This window comes from Mesoplodon densirostris, chromosome 3 (genome assembly GCF_025265405.1).
Source record: "Mesoplodon densirostris isolate mMesDen1 chromosome 3, mMesDen1 primary haplotype, whole genome shotgun sequence".
Classification (NCBI taxonomy): Eukaryota; Metazoa; Chordata; class Mammalia; order Artiodactyla; family Ziphiidae; genus Mesoplodon; species Mesoplodon densirostris.
In genome coordinates this window covers 154267135-154283132 of record NC_082663.1, presented here as the reverse complement: position 1 = coordinate 154283132, position 15998 = coordinate 154267135, and the positions used below count along the sequence as shown (strand labels likewise).

General features: G+C 40.6%; 1 protein-coding gene across 2 annotated transcripts in view; it reads left to right on the top strand.

Annotated features, from left to right (window-relative positions):
* Window positions 1-15998, top strand: part of UIMC1 (ubiquitin interaction motif containing 1) — a 186533-nt gene that overhangs the window by 108351 nt on the left and 62184 nt on the right. Inside the window, exons 4-6 of one of the 2 annotated variants that reach the window (XM_060094861.1) lie at window positions 13236-13360; window positions 14082-14187; window positions 14490-15226. In XM_060094861.1, the coding sequence (XP_059950844.1) occupies window positions 13236-13360; window positions 14082-14187; window positions 14490-15226 (968 nt within the window). The remainder of the gene's footprint in view (window positions 1-13235; window positions 13361-14081; window positions 14188-14489; window positions 15227-15998) is intronic. The other variant, XM_060094860.1, reaches the window with a different exon arrangement.

Here is a 15998-nt window from a genome sequence, read left to right as displayed (position 1 = left end):
ATTTGTTTCTTTCTGACTTACTTCACTCTGTATGACAGTCTAGATCCATCCACGTCTCTACAAATAACTCAATTTCGTTCCTTTTTATGGCTGAGTAATATTCCATTGTATATATGTACCACATCTTCTGTATCCATTCATCTTTTGATGGACACTTAGGTTGCTTCCATGTCCTGGCTATTGTAAATAGAGCTGCTATGAACATTGTGGTACATGACTCTTTTTGAATTATGGTTTTCTCAGGGTATATGCCCAGTAGTGGGATTGCTGGGTCGTATGGTAGTTCTATTTGTAGTTATTTAAGGAACCTCCGTACTGTTCTCCATAGTGGCTGTATCAATTTACATTCCCACCAACAGTGCAAGGGTGTTCCCTTTTCTCCACACCCTCTCCAGCGTTTGTTGTTAATAGATTTTCTGATGATGCCCGTTCTAACTGGTGTGAGGTGATACCTCACTGTACTTGTGATTTGCATTTCTCTAATAATTAGTGGTGTTGAGCAGCTTTTTATATGCTTCTTGGCGACCTGTATATCTTCTTTGGAGAAATGTCTATTTAGGTCTTCTGCCCAGTTTTTGATTGAGTTGTTTGTTCTTTTAATATTGAGCTGCATGAGCTGCTTTTATATTTTGGAGATTAATCCTTTGCCCGTTGATTTGTTTGCAAATATTTTCTCCCATTCTGAGGGTTGTCTTTTTGTCTTGTTTATGGTTTCCTTTGCTGTGCAAAAGCTTTTAAGTCTCATTAGGTCCCATTTGTTTATTTTTGTTTTTATTTCCATTTCTCTAGGAGGTGGATCAGAAAGGATCTTGCTGTCATTTATGTCAAAGAGTGTTTCTCCTATGTTTTCCTCTAAGAGTTCTATACTGTCTGGCCTTACATTTAAGTCTTTAATTCATTTTCAGTTTATTTTTGTGTATGGTGTTAGCAAGTGTTCTAATTGCATTCGTTTACACGTAGCTGTGCAGTTTTCCCAGCACCACTTATTGAAGAGGGTGTCTTTTCTCCATTGTATATTCTTGCCTCCTTTATTAAAGATAAGGTGACCATATGTGCGTGGATTTATCTCTGGGCTTTCTGTCCTGTTCCATTGATCTATATTTCTGTTTTTGTGCCAGTACCGTACGGTCTTGATTACTGTAGCTTTGTAGTATAGTCTGAAGTCAAGGAGTCTGATTCTTCTAGCTCTGTTTTTCTTTCTCAAGACTGCTTTAGCTATTCGGGGTCTTTTGTGTTTCCGTACAAATTGTGCAATTTTTTGTTCTAGTTCTGTGAAGAATGGCATTGATAGTTTGGTAGGGATTGCATTGAATCTGTAGATTGCTTTGGGTAGTATAGTCATTTTCACAATGTTGATTCTTCCAATCCAAGAACATAGTATATCTCTCCCATCTGCTTGTATTATTTTTAATTTCTTTCATCAGTGTCTTATAGTTTTCTTCATACAGGTCTTTTGTCTCCTTAGGTAGGTTTATTCCTAGGTATTTTATTCTTTTTGTTGCAGTGGTAAATGGGACTGTTTCCTTAATTTCTCTTTCAGATTTTTCATCATTAGTGTATAGGAATGCAAGAGATTTCTGTGCATTAATTTTGTATCCTGCTACTCTACCAAATTCATTGATTAGCTCTAGTAGTTTTCTGGTAGCATCTTTAGGATTCTCTATGTATAGTATCATGTCATCTGCAAACAGTGACAGTTTTACTTCTTCTTTTCCAATTTGGACTCCTTTTATTTCTTTTTCTTCTCTGATTGCTGTGACTAAAACTTCTAAAACGATGTTGAATAATAGTGGTGAGAGTGGGCACCCTTGTCTTGTTCCTGATCTTAGAGGAAATGGTTTCAGTTTTTCACCATTGAGAATGATGTTGGCTGTGGGTTTGTCATATATGGCCTTCATTACGTTGAGGTAGGTTCCCTCTATGCCTGCTTTCTGGATAGTTTTTATCATAAATAGGTGTTGAATTTTGTCAAAAGCTTTTTCTGCATCTCTTGAGATGATAATGTAGGTTTTCTCCTTCAATTTGTTAATATGGTTTATCACATGGATTGATTTGTATATATTGAAGAATCCTTGCATTCCTGGGGTAAACCCCACTTGATCATGGTGTATGATCCTTTTAATGTGCTGTTGGATTCTGTCGGCTAGTATTTTGTTGAGTTTTGCATCTGTGTTCATCAGAGATATTGGCCTGTAGTTTTCTTGTTTTGTGACATCGTTGTCTTGTTTTGGTATCAGGGTGATGGTGGCCTCATAGAATGAGTTTGGGAGTGTTCCTCCCTCTGCTGTATTTGGAAGAGTTTGAGAAGGATAGGTGTTAGTTCTTCTCTAAATGTTTCATAGAATTGGCCTGTGAAGCCATTTTAATCACAGTTTTAATTTCAGTGCTTTTGATTGGTCTGTTTATATTTTCTTTTTCTTTTGGTTCAGTCTCGGAAGGTTGTGCTTTTCTAAGAATTTGTCCATGTCTTCCAGGTTTTCCATGTTATTGGCATAGAGTTGCTTGTAGAAATCTCTCGTGATCCTTTGTATTTCTGCCATGTCAGTTGTTACTGCTCCTTTTTCATTTCTAATTCTGTTGATGTGAGTCTTCTCCCTTTTTTCTTGGTGAGTCTGGCTAATGGTTTATCAATTTTGTTTATCTTCTCAAAGAACCAGCTTTTCGTTTTATTGATCTTTGCAGTTGTTTCCTTCATTTCTTTTAAATTTATTTCTTATCTGATCTTTATGATTTCTTTCCTTCTGCTAACTTTCGGGGGGGGGTTGTTCTTTTTTCTCTAATTGCTTTAGGTATAGGATTAGGTTGTTTGAGATTTTTCTTGTTTCTTGAGGTAGGATTGTATTGCTATAAACTTCCCTCTTAGAACTGCTTTTGCTGCATCCCACAGGTTTTGGGTCGTCGTGTTTTCCTTGTTATTTGTTTCTAGGTATTTTTTGATTTCCTCTTTGATTTCTTCAGTGATCTATTGGTTACCTAATAACATATTGTTTAGCCTCCATGTGTTTGTATTTTTTACAGATGATTTCCTGTAATATATAGTCTCAGCATTGTCGTGGGAAAAGATACTTCATACGATTTCAATTTTCTTAAATTTACCAAGGCTTAATTTGTGACCCAAGATATGATCTATCCTGGAGAATGTTCCATGAACAGTTGAGAATAAAGTGTATTCTGTTGTTTTTGGATGGAATGTCCTATAAATATCAATTAAGTTCATCTTGTTTTTTTTTACATATATTTATATGTATTTTTTTTTAGTAATACAGTCTTAATTTTATTATTTATTTATTTATTTATTTTTGGCAGTGTTGGGTCTTTGTTTCTGTGCGAGGGCTTTCTCTAGTTGTGGCGAGCGGGGGGCCACTCTTCATCACGGTGCGCAGGCCTCTCTTGTTGCAGAGCACAGGCTCCAGACACGCAGGCTCAGTAGTTGTGGCTTATGGGCCCAGTTGCTCCATGGCATGTGGGATCTTCCTAGACCAGGGCTCAAACCCGTGTCCCCTGCATTGGCAGGCAGATTCTCAACGACTGTGCCACCAGGGAAGCCCCTATATTTTTTAATTTATCTATTTTATTTCTTTATTTTTGGCTGCGTTCGGTCTTTGTTTCTGTGCGTGGGCTTTCTCTAGTTGCGGTGAGTGGGGGCTACCATTGCGGTGCGTGGGCTTCTCATTGCGGTGGCTTCTCTTGTTGCAGAGCACAGGGTCTAGACACCTGGGCTTAAGGAGTTGTGGCTCGCAGGCTCTGGAGTGCAGGCTTAGTAGTTGTGGCACACAGGCTTAGTTGCTCCACGGCCTGTGGGATCTTCCCAGAACAGGGCTTGAACCCGTGTCCCCTGCATTGGCAGGCAGATTTTTAACCACTGCGCCACCAGGGAAGCCCTAGTTCATCTTGTTTAATGTGTCATTTAAAGCTTGTGTTTCCTTATTTATTTTCATTTTAGATGATCTGTCCATTGGTGAAAGTGGGGTGTTACAGTCCCCTACTATTATTGTGTTAGTCGATTTCCCCTTTTATGGCTATTAGCATTTGCCTTATGTATTGAGGTGCTCATATGTTGGGTGCATAAATATTTACAGTTGTTATATCTTCTTCTTGGATTGATTCTTTGATCATTATGTAGTGTCCTTTGTCTCTTCTAATAATCTTTATTTTAAAGTCTATTTTGTCTGATACGAGAATATCTACTCCAGCTTTCTTTTTTTTTTTTTGTGGTACGCAGGCCTCTCACTGTTGTGGCCTCTCCCGTTGCAGAGCACAGGCTCCAGACATGCAGGCTCAGCGGCCATGGCTCATGGGCCCAGCTGCTCTGCGGTATGTGGGATCTTCCCGGACCAGGGCACGAACCCATGTCCCCTGGATCGGCAGGAGGGCTCTCAACCACTGCGCCACCAGGGAAGTCCCTCCAGCTTTCTTTTGACTTCCATTTGCATGGAGTATCTTTTTCCATCCCCTCACTTGCAGTCTGTATGTGAATTGGGTCTGAATTGGGTCTAGGTCTGAATTGGGTCTCTTGTAGACAACATATGTCCTGGTCTTGTATCCATTCAGCCAGTCTGTGTGTTTTGTTTGGAGCATTTAACCCATTTACATTTAATGTAATTATCAATATATATGTTCCTGTTACTATTTTTGTAATTGTTTTGGGTTTGTTTTTGTAGGTCTTTTCTTTCTCTTGTATTACCTGCCTAGAGAAGTTCCTTTAGCATTTGTTGTAAAGCTGGTTTGGTGGTGCTGAATTCTCTTAACTTTTGCTTATCTGTAAAGGTTTTAATTTTTCCATCAGATCTGAATGAGAGCCTTGCTGGGTAGAGTAATCTTGGTTGTAGGTTTTTCCCTTTCATCACTTTAAATATGTCCTCCCACTCCCTTCTGGCTTGCAGAGTTTCTGCTGAAAAATCAGCTGTTAACTTTATGGGGATTCAGTTGTATGTTATTTGTTGCTTTTCCCTTGCTGCTTTTAATATTTTTTCTTTTTATTTAATTTTTGATAGTTTAATTAATATGTGTCTTAATGTGTTTCTCTTTGGATTTATCCTGTATGGTACTCTCTGTGCTTCCTGGACTTGACTATTTCCATTCCCACATTAGAGAAGTTTTTGACTATAATCTCTTCAAACATTTTCTCAGACCCTTTCTTTTTCTCTTCTTCTTCTGGGACCCCTATAATTTGAATGTTGGTGCATTTAATGTTGTCCCAGAGGTCTCTGAAACTGTCCTCAATTCTTTTCATTCTTTTTCCTTTATTCTGCTCCCTGGCAGTTATTTCCACCATTTTATCTTCCAGCTCACTTATCCGTTCTTCTGCTTCAGTTATTCTGTTGTTGATTCCTTCTAAAGTATTTTTAATTTCATTAATTTTGTTGTTCATCACTGTTTGTTTGCTCTTTAGTTCTTCTAGGGCCTTGTTAAATGTTTCTTGTATTTTCTCCATTCTGTTTCTGAGATTTTGGATCATCTTTACTATCATTACTCTGAATTCTTTTTCAGGTAGGTTGCCTATTTCATCTCCATTTATTTGGTCTCGTACGTTTTTACCTTGCTCCTTCGTTTGTAACATATTTGTTTTGTCGGTTTTTTTTTAATTTATTTTTTGATGGGTGGTGCTGTATTCCTGTCTTACTGGTTGTTTGGCCTGAGATGTCCAGCACTGGGGTTTGCAGACAGTTTGATAGAGCTGGGTCTTGGTGCTGAGATGAGGAACTCTGGGAGGCCTCGCTCGGATTGATATTCCTTGGGGTCTGAGGTTCTCTGTTAGTCCAGCAGTTTGCACTCAGAGCTCACACCACAGGAGCTTGTGCCTGACCTCCGGCGTGGGAACCAAGATACTGCAGGCTTCGTGGTGCAATAAAAAAAAAAAAAAAAAAAAAAAGGAAGAAAGAAAGAAAAAAAAAGGAGCAGTACAATATCAAAGAATAAAAAACAAAATGAGGGCTTCCCTGGTGGCGCAGTGGTTGAGAGTCCGCCTGCCGATGCAGGGGACACGGGTTCGTGCCCCAGTCCGGGAAGATCCCACATGCCGCGGAGTAGCTGGGCCCATGAGCCATGGCCGCTGAGCCTGCGCATCCAGAGCCTGTGCTCCACAATGGGAGAGGCCACAACGGTGAGAGGCCCGCGTACCGCAAAAAAAAAAAACAAAACAAAAAACAAAATGAAATCAGAAAGATAAAAAATACATTAGAAAAAATAAAACTATAATTGAAACAACTGCAACAAGGTGAAATAAAACCACAGCAAAAAAAAGAAAAGAAAACGGGGGGGTGGGGCAGCGAGCCAAAAGGAGAGATCACTAGCAAAGTATAAAAGTTAGAAAAATAAAAGATTTATTAGGAAAAATAGAAATATAAAAGAGTCAACAATGAATCAGCAAGGTAAAACAGAACCTCAATGTAAAAGAGGAATAAAGAAAAGAAAAAAAGCAGGGGGGAAGCCTAGGCTATGGGGGCGGAGTTTAGGTAGGGGGTGGAACTTAGGTGGGGGCAGGGTTTAGGGTGGGGTGGGTCCTAGGCGGGTGGGGGGTGATGTTTGAGCGTGGGGTGGGGCCTAGATGGGGCTACGTTTAAGCGTGGGGTGGGGCCTCTGCTTAGGACCTGCACAGAAGAGGAGAGGCAGCACCTTGAGAGGAGGGCCTCTGGAATGTGGGGTTCCGGAGTTTGGATGTAGGGCCCTGAGTGAGGGTGCGTGAGTGGGGTTTAGGCCCAGCTCTTTGGAGGGAGTCTCCGAGTGTAGAAGTAGGGCCCTGGGTGAGGGTGTAAGGGTGGAGTTTCGGCTCTGCGCAGCAGAAGGGAGGCTCTGAGGCCAGAGGATTAGGCCTGGGAGCCCAACAGGCTTCCTGGTGCCTAAGTGGACAGGGAAAGCACTGGCCTGGTTCCCTTCTGTTCCTTAGTGCCCCTCCCCCACTGTCTCCCCCAGGGTCTCCCCTGTTGCCCCTCAATTCCTAACCATGGGTGGGTCCTGCTGGGTGTAGGAACTCCTTCCCTCCCCCAGCCACCCCTTGGGGTGCTGTCCTGGAGGTCCGGCCTTTACTTTTGCTCCCCTTACCTCTTTCCCACTCCCTCAGGGCCCCCCCAGCTGGAGGGGTCCTAGGTGGGCAGAGGGTCAGGCCCAGGATCTCAACAGATTCCTGGGGGGTCCAAGTGTGCAGGGGAAACCTGGGCACACTCCCTTTTGATCCTCTGCCCTCCCAGTGGTTCCCCAGTTTATCCCTTCCCCTCCCCCAGCCGCCCCTCAGGGGCACCATTCCCGTCTGGCCTCCACTTCTCTTCCCCCTTCACTCCCCCAAGCCTCACGTCCTACCCGATCACTGGGATTTCCTCCTGTCCCCTTAGGTGTCTGTGGTCCCCCAGGGGTGCCAGGTAGGTGCCCTAGTTGTGAGGAGATGCGAATTATGCTGCCTCCTAGTACGCCATCTTGACTCCGCCCCACCAGACTTTATCATTTTTATATGTCTTCATGATTAGTATTTTGATAACATCATCTGAGTTTCTTGAGTTAACGTGCCATAATGTACTTAACCATGGCCTTGTCTTTAGGTATCTAAGTAAGTCACCTTATAGGTTATAGGGTAATGAACATCTTTTTGTGTAACACTTTTCTTCTTTTCAGTGATTGTTCAGGATAAATTCCCAGAAGTGGTATCACTTTGTTTGAGAAAGCACATCTGTATGGGTTATGACACAGTGCCTTGATTATTTCAAAAGTGTTTTATAGGGCTTCCCTGGTGGCGCAGTGGTTGAGAGTCCGCCTGCCGATGCAGGGGACATGGGTTCGTGCCCCGGTCCGGGAAGATCCCACATGCCGCGGAGCAGCTGGGCCCGTGAGCCATGGCCGCCGAGCCTGCGCGTCCGGAGCCTGTGCTCTGCAACGGGAGAGGCCACAACAGTGAGAGGCCCGCATACCGCAAAAAAAAAAAAAAAAAAAAAAAAAAGTGTTTTATAGGGCTTCCCTGGTGGCGCAGTGGTTGAGAGTCCGCCTGCCGATGCAGGGGATGCATGTTCGTGCCCCGGTCCAGGAGGATCCCACATGCCGCGGAGCGGCTGGGCCCGTGAGCCATGGCTGCTGAGCCTGAGCGTCTGGAGCCTGTGCTCCGTAACGGGAGAGGCCACAACAGTGAGAGGCCCGCATACTGCAAAAAAAAAAAAAAAAGTGTTTTATAAATTTCCATTATAACTGGCCATATATAGATATATCAACTTTACCATACTTGCAGAGCTGTATCTGTTTTGGAAAAGGAAGTTCTTAGGAAAAGATTAGGGCAGGAAAATAATTTACCTTTTGTTGTTGTTGTTATATGGAATGTTCTCTTTCAGCCATTTTGAACAACCGCAAATTATTCAGGTTCTCTCTATGTAGTTTTGTGTTCTGGATTGTTTGGATTGTTAACAGCCTGTTTGCACATCTTGGTGGGAGGCTAACCTGAATGTTGGGAGATGTTAATCATCATAAATTATGACCAGCATAATCAGCTTCACACAAATTGTGTAGTACTTTGTGTTTAGAATCGGCAGAATTATTTGATAAGCTGAGTCAAGCCAATTCAGTTAGAGAGTCTAAGGTTGATACTTGCTGACATTTTCCTTTAAGGAGCATGCCTCCTGGGTGGTATTCCAGTTTGTTTCTCCCTTTCTTCTAATGGTTGGGTTCTTATTACAGTAGAGAAGTCAGGTAAAATGTGTCCTAGTCAGCAGTGATGTTTATTGGACTTTAGTCTCAGATCATGGTTATATAAAAAATAAGAGATAGTAACTAGTGAATGAGTGTCCTTTTTAAAAAAAATAAATTTATTTTATTTTATTTATTTATTTTTGGCTGTGTTGGGTCTTCTTCGCTGCACGGGCTTTTCTCTGGTTGTGGCAAGTGGGGGCTACTCTTTGTTGCAGTGTGTAGGCTTCTCATTGTGGTGGCTTTTCTTGTTGTGGAGCACAGGCTCTAGGTGCACGGGTGTCAGTAGTTGTGGGTTGCGGGCTCTAGAGCACAGGCTCAGTGGCACACAGGCTTAGTAAGCTCTGTGGCATGTGAGATCTTCTTGGACCAGGGCTCGAACTCGTGTCACCTGCATCGGCAGGCGGATTCTTACCACTGCACCACCAGGGAAGTCCCAGGTCCTTTAAAAAAATTTTTTTTTTTTTCTCTTTGGGTCTTGTCTAAGAAATACTTGACTACCCCACAGTTACAAAGATTTTTCACCTATGTTTTCTTCTAGGACTTTTATAGTTTTAGCTTTTACATTTAGATATATATTCCATTTTGAGTTAATTTTTTGTGTATAGTATGAGATAGGAGATAAGGTTCATTTTTTTTCCTTATGGATTACCAGTTCTAGTACCATTTGCTGAAAAGGATTGTTGATGAAAATCAATTGAAAAGTTGATTTGTGGATCTATTTCTGAATTTTCTATTATGTTCCATTAAATGAGCTTGTTGGGATTTTTATTGGGATTGTGTTGAATCTATAAATCAAGTTGGGGAGACTTGATATCTTACTTTCTGAATTATGTTGCTATTAATTTTTTCTTTATTCTTAGTTATAATTCACCAGTGATGAATGTCAGATGGCCTTGGGTTTTCTTTATGGAGGGGTTTTTAATTAGAAATTCAAATTGTTTAATAGATGTAAGGCTATTCAGATTTTCTGTTTCTTCTTGTGTCAGTTTTCATAATTTATGTTTTTCAGTGATTTTTGTTTGTTTGTTTGTTTGTTTCAGTTAAGTCAGTGTTTCTCAGTCCTTTTTTCATAACTGTTCCCTGAAGGATCCTTTTTAGACTTTGTTTTCCTAGCCACCACTGTCCCCATGAAATTTTAATACCACAGATAATGCTATATATCCTGTTTATGTACTGACTTATATATCCATTTTTTATATGTAAAGAGAGTAAGATTTTTTTGGACTTCCAAGAACCAGTTTTTGTCCACTTGGGGATGATATCATGCCTATTGAGAATGAATGATCCAGTTTGTCAAATTTATTGGCATAAAATTGTCCACAGTATTCCCTTATTATTCTTTTCATGAGTGTAGAATCTGTAGTGGTACATCCCCTCTTTTATTGCTGTGTTGTTAACTTACATGTTTCCTTTTTCTCCTTCATCAGTTTAATTAGAGTTTTATAAATTTTATTGACCTTTTAATGGAATCAATTTTTGGTATTAATTTTTTTTAACCTGAAGCTTTTTTTTTAAATTAATTAATTTATTTACTTAATTTTGGCTGCATTGGGTCTCCTTTTTTGTGCGTGGGCTTTGTCTAGTTGTAGCGAGAGGGGGCTACTCTTCACTGTGGTGTGTGGGCATCTCATTGCGGTGGCTTCTCGTTGCAGAGCATGGGCTCTAGGCGTGCTGGCTTCAGTAGTTGTGGTGAGTGGGTTCATTAGTTGTGGTGAGTGGGTTCAGTAGTTGTGGCTCGTATGCTCTAGAGCACAGGCTTAGTAGCTGTGGTGCATGGGTTTCAGTGCTCTGCAGCATGTGGGATCTTCCCGGAGCAGGGTTGAACCCATGTCCTCTGCATTGGCAGGTGGAATCTTAACCACTGCACTGTCAGGGAAATCCCTAAATTTTTTTTTCTTTTTTTTTTTTAATTTATTTTTGGCTGCATTGGGTCTTCCTTGCTGCGCGTGGGCTTCCTCTAGTTGTGGTGAGCAGGGGCTACTCTTCGTTGCGGTGCACGGGCTACTCATTGTGGTGGCTTCTCTTGTTGCGGAGCACGGGCTCTAGGTGCGTGGGCTTCCGTAGTTGCAGCATGGGGGCTCAGTAGTTGTGGCGTGCGGGCTCAGTAGTTGTGGCGTGTGGGCTCAGTAGTTGTGGCGTGCGGGCTCAGTAGTTGCAGCTCGTGGGCTGTAGAGCGCAGTCTCAGTGGTTGTGGTGCACGGGCTTAGTTGCTCTGTGGCATGTGGGATCTTCCTGGCCTGGGGATTGTACTGGTGTCCCCTGCATTGGCAGGCAGATTCTTAATCACTGTGCCACCAGGGAAGTCCCTTTTTTTCCTTTATTGTATACCATCTTCTATTTCATTGATTTCTGCTCTTTGTATTTCTTTCTTTCTTCTTACTCTGGGTGAATTTCTCTCTTCATTTTTTGGCTTTTTAAAGAGGAAAGCTTGGGTCTCTGATTTTAAACTTTTCTTCTTTTCTAATATGATCATGTAAAGCTATACATTTCCCTGTAAACATTGTGTTAGGTACCTTCCACAGATTTGGATATGTTATGCTTTCATTCTCATTAAGGTCACTTCAGATTCATTTGGGTGCATTTTTTATGTTGAGATTCAATTTTAGGGATCCCTCATCCTTATTGATTTTATTTTACTTTTTAAAAATAGGTTTAACCTTTACCTGGTTAAGTCAAGGATATACAAAAAGGTATATGCAAAGAAATGTCACTCCCTCCCTTACCCCATCCACTTTTTGCCCAACTACCTGTATATAACCACTTGCATTAGTTTCTAATTTTCCCTTCCTGTGTCAGTCTTTGCAAAAAGTAGTATACTGTATACTCTTTTGTGTTTGTTTTTTTTTTAACTTAATACCGTATCTTTGAAATCATTCTGTTCCCAGACCATAGATACCTTCCTTATTCTTCTTTACAGCTTTATGTATGTATACCAGAGTTTATTCAAACAATGTCCTGTTGTAGTCATTATGTGGACTCTGGTGTTTCGCAAATTCAAACAATGTTGCGTGAAAAATATAGTGCATATTTACTTTTTTTAAAAATTGGAAATATATCATTAGAGTAAATTGCTAGAATTGGGATTGTTGTTTCATATATGTAGTTTGTTAGACGTTGCCAAAATCCTCTCCATAGGGATTATACAAAATGGCAATATTCTTATTTTTTTTATATTGGAATAAAATTGCTTTATAATGTTGTGTTAGTTTCTGCTGTACAGTGAAGTAAATCAGCTATATGTATATGTATATCCCCTCCCCCTTGGACCTCCCTCCCACCCCCACCACCCACCCAACCCATCTAGGTTGTCACAGGGCACCGAGCTGAGCTCCCTGTGCTATACAGCAGGTTCCCACTAGCTATGTATTTTACACATGGTAGTGTATTTATGTCAAACCTAATCTCTCAATTCGTCCCACTGTCTCCTACCCCCCGTGTCCACATGTCCATTCTCTACATCTACATCTCTATTCCTGCCCTGCAAATAGGTTTATCTGTACCATTTTTCTAGATTGCACATATATGCGTTAATATACGATATTTGTTTTTCTCTTTCTAGCTTACTTCACTCTGTATGACAGACTCTAAAATGGCAATATTCTAATTCTGTCATTTCTATTATATTTATTAGCTGGAATAATTCTTTAAAGAGAAACTTCTCTTCATCTGGTTGGTTACCCAGTAGTCTAGCTTGTGTTGGAAAAGTAGAACAAAAGCTTGATTCTCTATCCTTTTATTTACCAGTTTTCAGAATAGTTGATTCACTAATATTCTTCAACAGTGACCAGTTAGTTGTGTTTTTTTAAAGTACTATTATGAATTCATAGATTTAGACATACTTAGTGTGTTTTAATTCATTGCATTCATTATCCTTATTGATGTTCCAGTGGTCCCACTCTTAGCCAGTGAGAACCTTTTTAAGTTGGCTCGTAAGTTCTTTTGATATGACCCTAGTTATATCGGATAGATTCATTGCTCACAGATATGATAGATATTCTAGTTCATCTTCTACATTTCATGCTGCAAACTTGGAATCAACTATTTCTCTCCGAGGTAACCCAGTTGCTTTAATGGGAAATGGTGTTTGGAGATGAAATTCTGGTCATTAGAAATGTTCTTTTCTACTGGGTAAATGAGAGAATTCTGAAGAGTAAACTTATTCTGGTTAAATGTTGAGCTTGAAGCAAATATGTATAAAGTGATATGTAGCCAAAATCCCTGGAGTGGGAGTTAGTTCCTCTTATTTACTCATTCACCAGATATTTATTGAATATCTACCAGGTGCCAGGTACTCTTTTCTTGTGCTGGAGATACAACAGTGAACAAAAATAGGCAGAAACCCTGCCTTCAGAGGAGTTCACAGTTTAGTTAACCCAGGATTCTTGTAATTGCTGCTACTGATCTTTGCCAGCACCTTACCTTTTGGGGCTTTCCTCATTTGTAAAATTATAAAATTGTACTAAATGGTCTGTAGTGTCTTTGCTTGAAAAGTTTAATAATTCTGTTTCTTGTCTATGTGCTGATTCAGTGTTTGTGGTGTCCCTCTCTCTCTTTTCCTGATCTTCTTACAGAAATGACAGAAGAAGAACAGTTTGCTCTGGCTGTCAAAATGAGTGAACAGGAAGCTAGGGAAGTGAACAGCCAGGAGGAGGAAGAAGAGGAGCTCTTGAGGAAAGCCATTGCTGAAAGCCTGAATGTAAATATGCTGTGATGAAAAAGTTTGTGAGGATTGATCAGCAATAGTTTTTAATTTCTGTTATGGCTGCATTAGGAACTAGTTATAGTAGTTCATACGGTTTTCAAGTAACATATTTCCCATAATAATTTTTAAGTCTGTGTTGAATTGTTGATGAACTCAATTTGAAGTGTTTTGTTAATTCTGTATGAAAGTTTTCCACCTCACAGATTTTCAGTCCATGGCTTAAGAGAACCATAGTAGTTGGCAGCTTCTGAAAAGAGTTATTGAGTGTCAAGAAACCAAAAGGGAGCAAGATAAGGTGCTTTACTTGCCCCTGTTTTGTGGGGAGAGCAAAGGGAATGAGAACCAGAGGTGGGTTATGGAGAGAAAAATTAGCAGTCTTATAAATTTTCAAATAATATTTAATTGTGATTTGAGTATGTGTAATTGAAATTATTTTAAATGTGAAAGATATTTGCCAGTGGCAGGTCGTGAGCCATCCTTTATGCCATTCACCTCTCTGTATTAGAAAAGGGTTTAGTATAGTGATCTAGTATAGCACTTTGCACATAATAGGCATGCAGTACATGTTGTGGAATTCATTTGAATTGAGCATCTACGTTTTGGAGAGGAGAATCTCTTAGGGATGGTGGACTCCCCTTTTTGTCCTTTCCTGTGACCCTTCCTGTATAGCTATCTTAATAATAAACCTGGTCTGGTGTGGGATCACTTGTTTCAGAGTTGCCGGCCTTCTGATGCTTCTGCTACCAGATCTCGACCTCTGGCCGCTGGACCATCTTCACAGTCACACCAAGAGAAAACCACAGACTCTGGGACCACTGAAGGCATGTCTCCCTGTTCTGGCTCCTTCTCATCAAGTATAACCATATCACAGGGATATCATGCTGAGTGTAGATATACAGAAATGTCCAGAATCCCTTTGGTGGTATTAAAGAGGTTAAATCAGAAAGTAGTTGAGATCTCACTAATATCCAGAATACTTTTATCTCCAAGGAAAAGCCAACTTTTGGTTAAACCCAAAGAAGAGCCTTTTTTTACCCACATTATGTAATCCTTGATAACTTACCAAGCCCTCTTAATAAAAAATGGTTTGTCCTTAGCCCTACTTTTTCTCAAATACCTACAGGCATATGGCAGCTGGTACCTCCATCACTGTTTAAAGGCTCACATATCAGTCAGGGAAACGAGTCTGAGGAAAGAGAGGAGCCTTGGGACCACACTGAAAACACTGAAGAGGAGCCGGTCTCTGGCAGCTCAGGAAGCTGGGACCAGTCAAGCCAGCCAGTGTTTGAGAATGAGAACGTTAAATGTTTTGACAGATGTACTGGCCACTTGGCTGAGCGCACACAGTGTGGGAAGCCACAGGAAAGTACTGGGAACGGTTGTGCTTTTCACAAAGCTGCCCAGGGTAGGGGGGACACATCTAGGCACTGTCTTCCTACCCCAGCAGATGCCAAAGGTCTCCAGGACATTGGGGGCACTGTGCACTACTTCTGGGGTATTCCATTCTGCCCTGCTGGAGTAGACCCTAACCAATATACCAAGGTCATTCTCTGCCAGTTGGAGGTTTATCAAAAGAGCCTGAAAATGGCTCAGAGGCAGCTCTTAAAAAAAAAAGGGTTTGGGGAACCAGTGTTACCTAGACCTCCTTCTCTGATCCAGAATGAATGTGGCCAAGGAGATCAGGCTAGTGAAAAAAATGAATGCATCTCAGAAGATATGGGAGATGAAGACAAAGAGGAGAGGCAGGAGTCTAGGGCATCTGTCTGGCACTCAAAAACCAAGGATTTCCAAGAAAGCCCAATTAAAAGCTTGAAAGAGAAACTTTTGTTGGAGGAAGAACCAACAACCAGTCATGGTCAGGTAAGGGTCAGTGATGCTGTAATTAAGGATGATTAAAGAAAGGATTATTTTAGCTGTCTGTTCTTTTTGTGTTTTTGCCCCCCTGATTTTTAAAGTAGTATATGCTCGCTGTGGAAAATTAGGAAAGTACAGAAGAGTGTAAAGAAGAAAAAATTGCCCATAATCCCAGCAGTAAGAGGCAATCATTATTATTTCTGTGCATATAAAAATACTTTTTTCTTAATTTTTCAACAAAATGAAGACTCTTCTGTGTAAACTTTGTTCCTTTCCCCTATTTAATAGCTTATCTTAGATCTTTTCCTATTATGTATACTTGAAAACATTATTCTATCAGATGGATATATCATAAATTTATTTTTTGTTTTAAAATATGTATTTCTAAAAATTTAAGTTTTTGAATAAGTAATAATGTTCAACTGGCTCAAAATTCAAAAAGATATAAATAAAAAGTTTGTCTCCTATCCCCATCCCCAGCCAACCAGTTCCCCTCCCTGGAGTCAACATTTATTACTAGTTTCTAGTGCATCCTTCCAAGATATTTCATGTAGTACAAGCAAATGTGTATACATATTCTTTTCCTCACTTTTTACACAGCTGATAGCATATTCCACATTATTCTGCACATTGCTTTTTTCCTTTACTATCTCTATGAGATGATTCTATAGCAGTACCTAAAAATTTTCTTCTTTTTGGGCGGGGGTGAGGGGACTGTGTAATATGTCTTGTATGGATGAGTTTATCTAGCGCCCCTATTCGTGGACATTTAGGTCGT